The sequence below is a fragment of the Dromiciops gliroides genome, chromosome 5, assembly GCF_019393635.1.
Source record: "Dromiciops gliroides isolate mDroGli1 chromosome 5, mDroGli1.pri, whole genome shotgun sequence".
NCBI lineage: Eukaryota > Metazoa > Chordata > Mammalia > Microbiotheria > Microbiotheriidae > Dromiciops > Dromiciops gliroides.
The window spans coordinates 207246710-207263178 of record NC_057865.1 but is presented as its reverse complement, the minus strand read 5'-3'; the positions used below and the strand labels follow the sequence as shown (position 1 = coordinate 207263178).

General features: G+C 35.2%; 1 protein-coding gene across 9 annotated transcripts in view; it reads right to left on the bottom strand.

Moving 5' to 3' along the window:
* KIF21A (kinesin family member 21A) overlaps window positions 1–16469 on the bottom strand; it is a 160858-nt gene that overhangs the window by 82239 nt on the left and 62150 nt on the right. For all 9 annotated transcript variants that reach the window (XM_043967831.1, XM_043967835.1, XM_043967833.1 and 6 more), the window contains exons 8-11: window positions 10265–10460; window positions 9215–9404; window positions 5876–5939; window positions 1812–2015 (exon numbers count right to left, since the gene is read on the bottom strand). In XM_043967831.1, the coding sequence (XP_043823766.1) occupies window positions 1812–2015; window positions 5876–5939; window positions 9215–9404; window positions 10265–10460 (654 nt within the window). The remainder of the gene's footprint in view (window positions 1–1811; window positions 2016–5875; window positions 5940–9214; window positions 9405–10264; window positions 10461–16469) is intronic.

Genomic DNA, 16469 nt, shown 5'->3' with positions numbered 1-16469 from the left:
AATCTAGGAAAAAAAGACACAACTTGTGCTCCCAAATTACAAATTTAATGACAGCAGGAATTACATCCTATCTCCTCCAGTACTGCTCTAGTATGATACTCTAGAGAGCTTAAATAAAAGTTTGTTTTTTAACTGAGTTATCTATGGTGTTTATTTACAATTCTTAAGACGACATTTCCATCCAATATGTCATAGGGACAGGTAGCATTCTTCCCTCAATTCACCAAGTAAAGTGGCATTCAAAATGTACATTATACTGTGCGATATTTTGTGAACACCTAGACCTTTGTACAATTAAATAACAACATTTGACTTTCTAACTTATGACAATGACTTTTAAGTCATGTTACTAGTCTTAATTACTCTATTGGTAATTACACTTTATAAATGGGTAACTAATTACAATGTATCCTCCTTTATATTGCCACATTCAATCATCTATTTTTTTTTCTTTTTTGCTGGGCAATGAGGGTTAAGTGACTTGCCCAGGGTCACACAGCTAGTACGTGTCAAGTGTCTGAGGTCAAATTTGAACTAAGGTCCTCCTGAATCCAGTGCTTTACCCACTATGCCACCTAGATGCCCCCCACATTCAATCATTTATGATGAACATCTTTTAAGATGTTTATATCTTAAGTTAATAATTTCATCTACAATGCTTCCTAATGAAAACTATGCAATTCCTTGTGCTAATTATTCTGATGATTCTTTTCAACTCATAGCACAGAACAGATCTCAGTGGAAAAACTAAAATTTCTAATAATTTTGTTCAATACTCATTGACTGTATAACCTAATTTATGTTAGTTAAGCAAAAATGTCAAATAAACTCTAAGTCAAATATAATACTTTAGAACTGGAAGTTTGGCACAAGAATATACAAATACATACTCAGGAGGCTTATATAATAGATTGGCAGTTTTATAAAAATGAGTAAACACAGAAAATTTAGCTGATAAGCATTCAAACACAAAGACAAATTTTCATTTTCCTCTTCTTCCTCTGTCCAACCATTTTTTTTTAAGTGAGGCAATTAGGGTTAAGTGACTTGCCCACGGTCACACAGCTAGTAAGTGTCAAGTGTCTGAGGTCAGATTTGAACTCAGGTCCTCCTGAGTCCAGGGCCGGTGCTTTATCCACTGCACCACCTAACTGCCCCCTGTGCAACCAATTTTTAAAAAACATTGTGCTTCTCAAGAAAAAGTACATGAGCTGTTGACAAGAGATCATTTTCACCAAGGAAAAAACTGGATTGGACACATCCTTTTTGGAAGAAAGTTTTTTTAAAAAAGAAAACAACAATAATATAAAGAGCTACTGAATAATCAAATTAGAAACCTTACTCAGAACATTTAAAAGATCTAATGACATTAAATGATATTTGTAATAATCAGTTTTTCCTTTAGTTAAATACATCTACATAAAAATTTGAGGATATGCATGAGCCAACTTAAATGCATTAGAGAATTAGAAACAAATTTTAAAACTGAAAATATTGAAGTGCATATGAGTTTTGTTGAATGCAAGATGACTAAAAGCAAAAGTAGCTAATTCCACAGAGAGAAAAAAAAATCCCATAATTATACTTTTACTGTCAGGATCAATAAAGTAGATAATAACATGATAATTTATCTAAAATAATTTCTCCTATATATAAAAATATACTTGTAAGAAAAAAATAAAATCAATTTAATTGCTCTAATTTTAATTACTTTAAAACATTCTTATTTTGACATATACAGGAGGCAATATACTATATCTTGAACGCAAATTAAAATATGCTTAAGAAAAGCAGTTACTTAAAATCACTACCTTTTCTTCTTCTTTTTTTCTTTCCTTTTCAGTTTTTCTAAATCTTTTTTAGCCATATCTATAATTTCAATGGTTTCTTTCTCTGAGGAAAGTATGGAAGGAGAGAAAGCTGATGATCCACTGAAATATGGTGATCTTGCTGTAGCTCTTGTCAGGTTACGTCGAAGGTTCTCATTAGTTGCTTCACTTTCTAATAATTTTGCCCTGGTGACCAAAAAACCAGAACAAAACAAAACAACACACATACACACACAAAAAAATTCAGAGGTATTACTTAACATGCTGAAAGGTAAATTTAAAAAAACTTTATGAATGTAAATATTAAAGAAGGCTACTCTCCTTTATCAAAATTAGAGCCATTCCCCAAATAGACAAAGGATATGAAAAGGCAGTTTTCAGATAAAGAAATCAAAGTTGTCTATACTCATATGAAAAAATGCTCAAAATCACTAATAATTAGAGAAGTGCATATTAAAACAACTCTGAGGTACTACCTCATAAAAAGGAAAATGATAAATGCTGGAGGGGATGTAGAAAAATTGGGACACTGATTCACTGTTGTTGGAGTTGTGAACTAGTCCAACAACTCTAGAAAACAATTTGGAACTATGCCCAAAGGGCTATAAAACTGTGCATACCCTTTGACCCAGCAATCCCTACTTCTAGATCTGTGTACCAAAGAGATCAAAGGAAAAGGAACCATACGTACAAAAATATTTAGAACAGTTTTACTAGTGGTGAAAAATAACTGGATATTGAGGAGATGGCCATCAACTGAGGAATGGCTGAATAAGTTGTGGTATATGTTGTGATGGAATACTATTGTGCCATAAGAAATGACAGGCATGATAATTTTCAGAAAAATGTGGGAAGACATATGACCTGATGCAAAGTGAAATAAGCAAAACAAGGAGAACACTGTACACAGTAATAGCAATATTGTAAAGATGTGAAAGACTTAGCTACTCTGATCAATGCAATGATTCAAGACCTTTCTGTAGGACTTATGATGAAAAATGGTATCCAATTAAAGAGAAAGAACTGACGAAGCTGAGTGCATGTTGAAGCATAACTTTTTACTTTATTTCTCTTCATTTTTATTTATAACATGGCTAATATGGAAATATGTTTTGCATGATGTCACATGTATAATTGATATCACATTTCTTGCCTTCTCAATGTATTAGAAAGGGGCATGAGGGAGGAATAGAATTCAGACCTCAATTTTTTAAAATGAATGTTAAGATAAATAACAAATATACTTTAAAAAAAAAACCTGGGGGCAGCTAGGTGGCACAGTGAATAAAGCATTGGCCCCAGATTCAGGAGGACCTGAGTTCAAATCTGGCCTCAGACACTTGACACTTACTAGCTGTGTGACCCTGGACAAGTCACTTAACCCTCATTGCCCCACAAAAAACAAACAAACAAACAAAAAACCCTGGGCAGATCTATATGAATTGATGAAAAGAGCAGTGAGTAGAACTATGAGAACACTGCACATAGTAACAGTAACAATGTAATAACAATCAATTGTGAGACTTAGCTACTGTGATTAATATTAATAATAATATGTGACAACTCCAAAGGATTCATGATAAAAAATGTTATCCACCTCCAGAAAGAACAGATTGAACTCTGAAAGCAGACTGCAGAATTTTTTAAAAAATGTATTCTTTACAATGTGTCTAATGTGTATATTGTGTATGAGTTCATATTTATAATGGGTATTTCTTGCCTTCTCAATGAGTGGGGAAGAGGGTGGAGAGACCACAGAGATATAAAAGGAGTAGTAGCAAAATACCATTGATATGTTAATTTTGTATATGTAAATTACTTCTAATATTACAAACTGGAGAGACAGGATTCTTTCAGACCACTCCTATAGCAAGGAACCCAAACTATGTCACCAAGGCTACACATTCTAAAAATATGAGTGAAGCTGGTAAACTAATCCTAGAAAAATGTGAACATACATTGAGCTCCAGACCTATTAATTATCTCTACTATAAAAATCACAAAGAAACTCTTTTTCAAAGGAAGAGAGAATTATTCTTGTACCTATAAGAAAGATAACAGAGAGGTTTCACTGAATAATGGTATCTGTCATCAAGTCCATATGATTGCAAGCCCAAAATAAGAGGTAAAGAACTCAAAATTCACTAAGGAGTAGAAACTGTATTAAGAGTTGGCAAATGAATTTGATTTAGGCAAATCAAGCAAGTCAGAGAGAAACTGAACAGGGATGATCTTATAATTTGTAAAGGCCTAGAGGCCTAGAATAATGTTAATTATTTTTCTATTCCCTTTTCAGTTTTCCCATTAGAATGTAGGCTCTCTGAAGGCTGGACCTATGTGATTTTACCTTTGTAAGACAGGTGCTTAATAAATGTTGAATTGCTCAACTCCTTTTTTCCTTTTCACTTAATTCTTTAATAAAATTTCTGTTTTGAGAAATTCCAACATTATTGCTGTTGGTTGTCCTTTGTTTTCTTTTTCTTTTTTTTGAGGGGCAATGAAGGTTAAGTAATTTGCTCAGGGTCACACAACTAGTTAGTGTCAAGGGTCTAAGGCCACATTTGAACTCAGGTCCTCCTGAATCCAGGGCTGGTGTTCTATCCACTGTACCACCTAGCTGTCCCCCTGTCCTTTGTCTTCAAAGACAACCAATGTGTGTGATTTAAGTGAAACAGAGTTGCAAAAAGTCATCAGCCACAGAAGTCCAACGGCAAGACAAAAGTCAAAATGTGTTGATGGCCTGGGATGCAGTGGATGACCTTGGAGTCTTTGATGTCTGACCAAGTTCTAAGTGCTCCACAGCACCTGCTTCAGCGACTTTCACAGCCATTGGAACAAATTGTTCTCATTCACCCCTTCCATCAGGGAGAGTCTGAGGGGTTTGAAGCCTGTCAGTTACCCTCAACCTGATTTAGCCCACCTACCAAGTCAGTTTTACCAGGTTTTGGCCACTGTGCATGCTAAAGCTACTTGAAGCCACTGGTGAGAATTGGGTGACTGGCTAGACGCCAAAGGTGAATGAATAGTCCTGACACCAGAGGTACTAGTCCTCCCTTAACACCACATACACCCCTGAACTAAGGGGAATATTTCTAAACCTAACATAGAAAATACATAAATTCCTAGAACCCAGGTGAACTCTCTTAGTTCAGAAGAGCTAGTGGACCAGGGGTAGAGAGTGGAGAGATGGAGAGTCAAGGACAATCATGGACAAAGTTTCCTATACTTTCTTACTTGAGACCTCAGATTTGAAAATGGTAATAAGAGTAGAACCTGAGTAACGTATAGGTTCAATTCACTTGACAAGTGAGTAGCAGTCCCATAACCCCAAAATATCATAGAAATCTCCCAAGGCAAATTGGGATGGCTGTTTTAGAAAAAAGGCCTACAAATTACAAAAAATACGTTCTCTAAGGGAATTCCTAAAGGAATGAGTAGAGCAGGAACAATTTTCCTTGGAGCACAAGAAAGATGGGGTGATTAAAGAAGTAAAAACATAAGAGGCGCAACAAGGCTTGCAAGGTTTTGTTTTTTTCTCTATAATTTTTAGATGAAAAAAACTAAGTCTGGTTCAAAGTACCACATACAATTGATGATGTAACATGCCACTGACTGAAGAAACCAGTGAATCCAACTCCCTCATTTTAAAGATGAAGAAACTGAGTCAAAGAGAGATTAAATGACTATGCAAGGATTATGCAGCTAGCAAGTATCTGAAACACATTTTGAACTTAGGTCTTCCTGACTTCTTGTCCAGAATTCTGCCCACCATTACTGCCCAGCTGCCTCAATTTCATATCTAGTAACTAGCAGAGACAAGATTAGAACCCAAGTCTTCTGATTCAACACTCATTGCTCATATATATAAATGATAAATATATTATTTGCCTTGTTCCTTAAGTCTAACATGACTCAAGGCCTAAAAGATTAAAATTACAACATTCTGAAATAATTCTTTTTCTGTTAATATAATTGTTTGTAAAATAAAAGCAAAATCTTTTTAAAAAGTGAATATAAGCATGTACATCAGTAAGATCGAGCCATACCTGAGATCTTCTATTTCTTTGATATAGTTATGGATCATATTGCTGATCTCCTCATTACCTTCTCCTGAAAAATGAAAGGTAACAGAAAAATTTAATAAAAAATTTCGATGAATTCAGAACATCAGCCAAATAAAAAGTAAAAGCAAAAGAAGTTTGAATAAGTTTCATACTGAGATCAATTTAAATGACTAAGTAGATGAGAACTGGGTGAACTATGTGAGTTGTTGAGGGAAGGTTTTAATGTAAAAATATTAGGCAGTGAGCTTAAATCACAACTTGGAAAAATGTTTGTGTTATTTAATAAATGGCTCAAATGATAAATGAATGATTTAAATATGCTAGATACACTGCCTTGTCTTGGCAGAGAGGATTGTGAAGCTCAATGAAACTATGAGCAATGCCATGCAGGGTTATAGTTCAGACAAAAAGTGATCCACTAAAGAAAATGGCAAACTACTCCAGTATTTTGGCCAAGAAAACCCCATGGACAGTACAAAAATGATAAAAAAGATGACATCAGAAGATAAGTCTCTCAGGTCAGAAGGTGTCCAATATGCTACAGGGGAAGAGTGAAGAACAACTACAAGTAGCTCCAGTACCAATGAGGTGGCTAGGCCAAAGCCAAAAGGAAGCTTAGCTGCAGATACAACTGGTAACAAAAGAAAAGTCAGAGGCTGTAAAGACCAATTTTGCTTGGGAACCTGAAATACAATACCTATGAAGCAAGGTAAATTGAATGTGGTCAAACAGAAGATAGATTAAACAATGATATTTTGAGTGTCAATGAACTTCAATGGATGGGAATGGGTGAATTTAATTCCAGTGATCACTAAATACACTACTGTAGACAATAATCCCTTAGAAGAAATGGAATAACCATCATAGTCAATAGAAGGGTGAGAAAAGTAGTACTGGGGTATAATCTCAAAAATGATCAAGTGATACCCATGTAAATCCAAGGCAAACCATTCGACATCATAGTAACACAACTCCACCCACTGATGCTGAAGAGGCCAAAGTCGCTCAGTTCCATCTTCTAGAAATAACGTCCAAAAAAGATGTCACATACATCAAAGGGGACTGGAATGCCAACAAACTAAAAGTTGACACTACACAACATATGGTCAATATGGAAACCATATTTATTATATACTTTGTAGTGAAAGGTGGAAAAGCTCTATAGAGTCAGTTAAAACAAGATCATGAGCTTCTTATTTCAAAATTCAGACTTAAACTGAAGAAAGTAGGGTAAATCATGATACTATATAGGTATGACCTACATAAGATCCCTTAGAAATATATTTAATATATTTAAAGGATTAGATATGATAGGTAGGATGTCTGAAGAACTAGAGACAGAAGTTCACAAGATTGTACAGGAGGCAGAAACACAGAACATTCCAAAGAAAATGAAGAGCAAGAAAGAAAAATGGCTATCTGATGAAGCTTTACAAATAACTGGAGAAAGAAGGAAAGGAAAAGGCAAAGATATACCCAACTAAATACAGATTTCCAGATAATAGCAAGGAGAACTAAAATTTGCTTAAATGAACAATTCAATGAAATAAAAAAAAAAAAAACCAGAATGGGAAAGACAAGAGATGTCTTCAAGAAATTTAGAGATAACAAGGGAAAGTTTCATGCAAAATTGGGTATGATAAAAGACAAAAATTATAGGGATTTAACAGAAGCAGAAAAGATTAAGAAGAGGTGACAAGAATACTCAAAAGAACTATACAAGAAAGATCCTAACATTACCAATACCCACAATGGTGTGGTTACTGATCTAGAGCCAGACATTTTGGAGAATGAAGTCAAGTGGGCCTTAGGAAGCATCGCTAACAAGTCTAGTGGAAGTGATGGAATTCTAGCCAAGCTATTTAAAATTTTAAAAGATGATGCTGCTAAAGTGCTACACTCAATATGTCAGCAAATTTGGAAAATACAACAATGCCCACTGGATTAAAAAAGATAAATTTATGTCCCAATTCTAAAGAAGGGCAATGCCAAGGAATGTTCAAATTACTGAATAACTGTATTCACTTCACATGCCAGTAAGATTATGTTTAAGATTCTGCAAACTAGACTTCAGCAATATATGAACTGAGAACTACCAGAAGAGTAGGCTGGTTTTCAAAGAGGCAGAGGAACTAGAGACCAAATTGCCGATATTCGCTGCACTGTGGAGAAAGCAATGATGTTCCAGAAAAGCATCTATTTCTGCGTCATGACTACACTAAAGCTTTTGATTATGTGGATAACAACAAAATGTGGCAAGTCCTTGAAGAGAGCTTGTCTCCTGAGGAATCTGTTCATTGGCCAAGAAGCAACAGTTAGAAGAGAACATGGAACAACTGACACATTTAAGACTGAAAAAGGAGTACAAGGTTGTATATTGTCACCTTATTAATTTAACTTATATACAGAGTATATCATATAAAATGCCAAGCTAGATGAATCAAAAGTTGGAATTAAGGTTTTCTGGGGGAAACATCAACAATCTCAGTTATTCAGATAATATCTCTTTGATGGAAGAAAGTGAAGAGGAATTAAGAAGCCTCTTGAAGAGGGTGAAGAGAGTACAAAACTTGGCTTGAAGCTTAACATCAAAAAAACTAAGATCTTGCAGCTGGTCTCATCATTCCCTCACAAATAGAGGAAAAAGAAATGGAAGCAGCATCAAATATTATATTCTTGAGCTCAAAGGTCACTGCAGACAGTGACTGCAGCCATGCAATTAAAAGATACTTGCTTCTTGGGAGGAAAGCTATGGCAAATATGGACATCATCCTAAAAGATACAAATATCACCTTGCTGAAAAAGGTCTGTATAGTCAAAGCTATGGTTTTTCCAGTAGTAATGTATGCTTGCGAAAGTCGGATTATAGGGAATGCTGAGCACCACAGAATCAACACTTTGAAACTGTAGTGCTGGAGAAAACTTTTGAGAGTCCTTTGGACAGCAAAGAGGTCAAATCAGTCAATACTTAAAGAAATTAATTCAGATTATTCACTGGATGGTCAAATACTGAAACTGAAGCTCAACTACTCTGGCCACATAATGAGAAAATGAGAATCACTGGAAAGGCCCTCAAGTTGGGAAAGACTGAAGGAAAAAAGAAAAGCAGATGGCAGAAGATGAGATGGATAGATAGTATAATGAAAAGAACAAACATGAACTTGGACAGACTTTGAAAGATAGTGGAGGAGCCTGGTGTGCTATGGTCCACGGGATCACAAAGTCAGACACAAGTAACTGAACAGTAATTACAGTATAAGAATTGTCCTTACCTTTTTATTTTCAACATTCACTTAAAAAAGAAAACCAAATTCAGAATACCTGCTCTTGCAAGGATCTGGTTGGCTTGATCACTAACAAGTTGTGTTATTCGGGTTCTTAATGCATCAACAGTTTCTTGCATTGCTTTAATTCTTACACGCAAGTTATTATTTTCAGTTTGTAGCATGGCATTCTCATGAAACATGTCATTGATACTTTCAACGCCTTCCTCATCTATAATTCTTTTACCCTGAAAAATGAATTTTTTTTGTTGGTTGATATACTTCAAAATAAAGAGTTTCTAAATAAGGACAGAAATTAGACTACCAAAGCATCTAGTTCTTTATTCTTGGCCTGAACCAGTCATAATACAATAAAAGTATCTCCTTCCTTCTATTAAGATCTTCTATAGTGAACACATCATTGTTATTAATATTATTAGAGTTTTCAATGAGTTTTACATTATTATTGATTAGGGCTAGGAACTATACCTATGACTTAATTGGCATGGGGATCTCTGGGGTGAGGAAACTCTCTGAATCAATGCCAGTGCGCAACTAATAAAGTCTTAGAGTTGCTTAGCAGTGAGAAGTTACTTAAAGTCATACAGCCAGCATGTCTCAGAGAAAAGACTTGAACACAAATCTTTCTGCCCCAAGGCCAAATTCTTTATTAACTATAGCAGGCTGCTTCTAATTATTGGTAAAATTCATGATAATATAACAATAACTCATCTACATAATACTTAAGAGTTTACAAAGAACTTTCCTCATAGCTTTTCTATAAAACAGGAAATAATAACCAATATATATGTAGTGCATCAAAGTCTATGATGCACTTCATTATCTCATTTTAATCTCACAACAACTTTTTAAGGCAGTTAATGTAATTATATTGCTATCTTGTATTTTAAAGATAAGTAAATTAAGGGTACAAGAAGGTAAGTAACTTTAGCTTTAGCTAAGTAACTTTAACTAGCCACACACACACACACACACACACACACACACACACACACACACACACACAGTATAGTTCCTCAAAAGCATTCACCACATTCTGTTTTGACTTAAAAATACAAAGTTAAAACACTCAAATGCATTGGCTTACAGTTTTGTACTCCATGAGTTCCATCTGAAGTCGTGTGATTTCACTACGAAGTGCATTAATCTGTTGACTGGCTCTGTCCTGATTGACCATAACCTTGTTCTTGATATTTCGAGCACGATTGGCATATTTTAGTGTATTCAAAGTTTCCATGAAATCTCTGTCTGATGGACTGACACATGCTATCATGACTGTTTGGCTGTTAAGTTACAAATATTACTTGTTTACTGCTGGGTGAAAATGAAATCCAACACAGAAAATAATTATTTTGTATTTTTGCTTTTTGATCAAGGAAGCAGCACTTTGGCTACTATGTTCTAGGCTCTGGTAGTAACTGCTACTAGAGATACAAATATAAAGAAAGACACAACTTCTACTCTCAAGGTTTTTTATATATATATATATATATATATATATATATATAATTATATATTAGTGAGGCAGTTGGGGTTAAGTGACTTGCCCAGAGTCACACAGCTAGTAAGTGTTAAGTGTCTGAGGCCAGATTTGAACTCGGGTACTCCTGACTCCAGGGCCGGTGCTCTATGCACTGCGCCATCTAGCTGCCCCTCAAGGTTCTATTTTAACATATTTTCTTCCAACAATATAAATGACTTCTATACCATTAGTTAAGAAATACAAGCAGTTTTTGAAAAGCTAAACAAAGGAATAAAAGTTTCTCATATTATTCACTGTTTGGAATGCTCCCCCATCTCCATCTCTGTTTTATAAAACCTAGTCTGTCTTTCAAGAACTAAGTAATATTCTATCTCCTCCAAGTACGACCTCATTATTCCCCTCATCTTTAACCTATAATATTGTGTACTGCTTCCATGAACTGATCATTATACTTTAAGCTGAATGAGCATGTCATTATCTCTACTAGCACCTCCCAGTGTACACAGTTAATGTTTGCAAATGAACTCATGAATAAGTGAAAATCACAGCATGACAGTAGGTAAATTATTTTTTCTAGCATTCAAGTTATATGTAATGTAGGACATTTAGAATTAAGAGAAAATATAGCACTATTTACCTTGCTTATTTCAGAATTTTATACAAATTTTTTAAAAAATTAATGCTGTCCAGTTCAATTCAACAAATATTCATTATGTATTTACTGAATGTTAAGCAGTACATTAAACATTGGGGCTATAAAAATAAAAAATAAGTGAGACATATACATAAAAATCTATAATAACAAGTTGGAAAATGATTAAGAGCACAGAAACAGTAAAACAGAGTAGCCAGAGAAATCCCAAAGGGGAGGACCATAGGTATAGGAGGGGGACACCAGAGTGAGGTTTTAAAGGGTAAGGATTTCCACAGGCTAAGATTTGGGTGATGGAAATGGGGAAGGTTCAAGGCCTGGAGGATGGCAGGCTTAAAAGCACATAAAGTGGGCAGGATTATCATGGAATAGTGAGTAACTTGGTTTGACTGAAGTATAGAATATTCAAAAAAAGTTCAAATAAGGCTATAAAGGTAAGTGAATAGTTTGTTTATCGCCTTAAACACCTGGAGTTTGTATTTCAATCAGCAGATAATAGGGACCTATTAAAGGTTTTTAACCAGGGAAGTGGAATGATCAGACAGACATATACATATTTGGATTTAGCAAAGACATATTTTATACTGAACATTAAGAGTATACACTGCAGTCTTACAATTAATATAGTATTAGCACCGGAATTTCAAAGTTGTAGAATTTTTAAGATTCTAGTCAAATTACAGTGGAAAATAAAAAGAACACATTGCTTTATGCACTTTGTTCTAAGTCTCCCCTTACAACATAATGTAAGTGAAAAGAAAGGGGTTTTTGTTAAGCATGCTCCAATTGTTACCCCTATGAAAGACATATGTGGACATTCTCATATATTGGCACTCCTACATTAAGAAAAGTGGAGGGGCAGCTAGGTGGCACAGTGGATAGAATACCGGTCCTGGATTCAGGAGGACCTGAGTTCAAATACGGCCTCAGACACTTTACACACTTACTAGCTGTGTGACCCTGGGCAAGTCACTTAACCCCAATTGCCTCACCAAAAAAAAAAAAGTGGAAGGGGGTAGTTAGGTGGCACAGTGGATAAAGCACTGGCCCTGGATTCAAGAGAACCTGAAGTTCAAATCTGGCCTCAGACACTTACTAGCTGTGTGACGTTAACCCTCACTGCCCTGAAAAAAAAGAAAGAAAGAGAAAAGAAAAGAAAGAGAAAAGAAAAGAGAGAGAAAGGAAAGGAAAGGAAAGGAAAGGAAAGGAAAGGAAAGGAAAGGAAAGGAAAGGAAAGGAAAGGAAAGGAAAGGAAAGGAAAGGAAAGGAAAGGAAAGGAAAGGAAAGGAAAGGAAAGGAAAGGAAAGGAAAGGAAAGGAAAGGAAAGGAAAGGAAAGGAAAGGAAAGGAAAGGAAAGGAAAGGAAAGGAAAGGAAAGGAAAGGAAAGGAAAGGAAAGGAAAGGAAAGGAAAGGAAAGGAAAGGAAAGGTGGATATAGCAAAACTGTTAGTAGATATGTCATGTGAATGACCACTTGATTCCTTTAAGAACTGTCAGCTTATCCAAGTGTCTTGCAACACAGCAGACATTCAGTCATATTTGGTCAATTGATAACTGCTGATTTTTGCTTTATGAGAACCAATACATTATAATTTAATATAAGAAGTCAAACCCAATATTTAACTAATATTAAAGTGAAATAAAATATAAAATATTTTCTTTGAAAAAGCAGTTCTATCAAAAGTTTAGATTCCTGTCATGGAGGATATACTGCATAAAGTCATAAGAGGAAAGATTCCTTAAATATAATGAAGATCTCTATATGTTTTTGTTGTGTTGATTGTGTTAAGCCATAGAATCTCTCTTCAATAATATATGTGAACATTCAAAAGAGATTTATTTAGATACAGGAAAAATAAAGTCTATGAACAAGAAATATTGTTCTGATTATAACAGTTCTAGGGTAACCCTGAGAAGGACGATTTAGAAATGTGAAAGACAGAAGGAAGGGAATCTACTTAGGAGGGTATTATAATGGTCCAAATAGAGGAGGAAAGGACTATACAAAGATTGTAGCAGTATGGGTAAAGAGAAGAGAATAAATGTGAGATATTCCATGTTATGAAGGTAGAACTTAGGAAATGGCATCTTATTGAACATGGAGTATAAAGTAAAGGGAAGAATCCTTTTTCCTCACTAATTCTTTGTGAAAGATGACTCTTCATGGTAGGATAAAATTGTCCCCTTAGTTGTTAGTAAATTGTTATGTATATACCTAACTATTTATAAGTTGTATCACCTCAGTAAAATGTAAAGTGCAGGAGGCTGGTTTTTGCTCCTTTTTTCTTTTGGTCCATACTAAGTGCTGAATAAATGCGTGTTGGACTGGAATCAAAAAGACTAAAATTTATTATCAAAATGATATAGGACAGAAGTGGTACATATGCAGTGAAAGACAAAGCAGAAAGATAAAAGTAAAATAGTGTCCATAGGGTGATTAGCTGGAAAGTGATTCCACAAACAGAAATAGGGAAAAATAGGGAGGAAGAGCAGTTTCTTCCAGAGAGATGGTAAGTTCAGTTTGGGATCTAATGAGTTCAAGATGCTGACAGGACATACAGATGGGGATGTCCAACAGGCAACTGTAGATGTAGGAGTAGAGTTCAGGATCTGAAAGTCATCTACACAGAAATGATCACTGAATCATGGGACTACATGATTTCATTACAGAAGGGTGGAAAGAAAAGAGATGAAACTTTGGAGGATACCCATACAAAGGGAGAATAATGAAAGTAGAGAACAAAGGAACAGTCATACAGGTAGATGAAAAACCAGCTGAAAATGGTATCACAAACCAAAGGAAAATGAAATGAAATGTACAAGAGCCAAATGTTGAGAGGAGTGGCTCAGGGCGGAGGGGTGTGGGGTATGGGGGGAATTGGATATAAAAATTTAGGGGCTACTGGTGACTTTTGAAAGAGCGGTTTCCAAAGAGTAGTTTTCCAAGAGTTTCCAACATCCTGTAGATGTTGAGGAGTAAATGGGTTGGTGGGGATGTAGACAGCAAACATCAACTATTATTTCCAATTCAGACTTGAAAGAGAAGAGAAATAAAAACCCAAAGTTTGTGAGACTGTGTCAAAGGAATTATTTAAATAATAGAGTATCTGAACATTTTTGTAGGCAACAGGGAAGGAGTCAGTAGACAGAGACTGAAGATAAGAGGAAATGATTAACTTGTTAAGCTCCCCAAAGAAATAGCAGTTGATAGGAGTAAGAGCAGAAGTAAAGTCAATTTCAGCAAGGATAAGAGCCACCTCATCTAAGATTAGAAAAGAGGAGAGAATTCGTGAAGATGCAGGAGATTTTGAGATACAGAAAGGGGTAGATGAGGAAGTGTATGATCAATAGCCTCGACTTTCTCAATAAAACAGACCAGGTTGCTTGCTTGATAGCTGAAGAGGAAGGAGTTGGATGAGAAACAAAATAGCAAAACTGTGGAGTGATACCAAGTACTGAATAAAATGGATTTGCACGCAGGGGTGAGGATAAAGTTAAATAAGTATGAACCTGCAGTATACTCCAATCAGCAATATAGATACCACTTACTAAAGAGGAAGAAAGAGGATATAAAGCAACTTTATTTAGCTATTCCCTGCCTTAAATTGTGAATGGAATTCAAATTTCCTAGACAACTCATTTGGTGAATCCTTATTAATACTCCATTATACTGTGAGTTCCTCAAGGGTAGATCCTTCCTTTGTATCCCCAGAGCTTAGTTACTATCTGGTACATAGTAGACACTTAATATGCTTAACAGTAGACTATAATGACTGATAGGCAAATTTTTTAAATTCTTAAACTTAAAAAGCCTAAGTGGGATTAATGTATCATCTAATTGATGTCCTTTGTTTTCGTGTACTTGAAAATGCTACAGATTAGAAAATTAAACTGGTTTAATTTCCAATTATGAGAAATCTATTTTCTCTCCCTCCCACTTAGCACACATTGAAAACAAAAATCCCCATAACAAAAATGCACTCCCATTGGTTGTGTTCAAATATATATATTTCATTTTGTACTCTGAATCCACTGTCTCTGTCAATTAGCGATAGTATGCTTCATCATCAGAACTTTGGAATATTCGATAGTTTTTGCATAGATCACAGTTCTTAGAACTTTCAAAGTTGTCTGTCCACTAATCCATGGTTGGTGGAGTTGTGAAAAGATCCAATCATTCTGGAAAGCAATTAGGAACTATGCCCAAAGGGCTATAGAACTGTGCACACCTTTGATCCAGCAATACCACTGCTAGGTTTATATCCCAAAGATATCCCCCAAAAGAGAAAAAGACCTATTTGTACAAAAATATTTATAGTAACTCTTTTTGTGGTGGCTAAGAATTGGAAATCAAAGAAATGCCCATCAATTGGGGGATGGCTAAATAAACTGTGGTATATGATGGTGATGGAATAATACTGTGCTAGCAAGCAGGATGACTTCAGAAAGGCCTGGAAAGACACGTATGGAAAGATGTATAGTGAAGTGAGCAGAACCAAGAGAGCATTGTGTACAGAGACAGCAATATTGTTTGATGAAGAACTGTGAATGCCTTGGCTTTTCTTAACAATACAATGATCCAAGACAATCCCAAAGAACTATTGATGAAATATACCTCCAAAGAAAGAACTGATATTGATGGAACACAGACTGAAGAATGCTATTTTCCACTTTCTTTCATTTTTTTCTTTTATTCATTTTCTTATACAAAATTACTAATATGGTAATGTTTTATATAATCACATGTATCTGATTGTTCGCCAATTCAGGAAGTGGGGAGGGAAGGGAGGGAAGGAGGAATAAAAATTAGAACCCCAAACTATAAATAAAAAATGTTGACTACTTAACTTAAAAAAAAAAAGTTGCCTGTCTTTACAATGATGCTTTTTTGTTATTGTCATTTCAGTTATGTCTAACACTTCATGACCCCACTTCGGTTTTTTTGGCAAAGATACTAAAGTAGTTTGTCATTTCCTTCTCCAGCTCATTTTTACAGCTGAGGAAGTAAGGCAAAAAAGGATTAAGTGACTTGCCCAGGGTCACACAGTGTCTGAAGCCATATTGGAACCCAAGAAGATTAGTCTTCCTCACTTCAGGCTGGCACTCTCTCCACTAAGCAGTGTAGCTGTCCTACAGTGATACTACTGTTGTATAATTT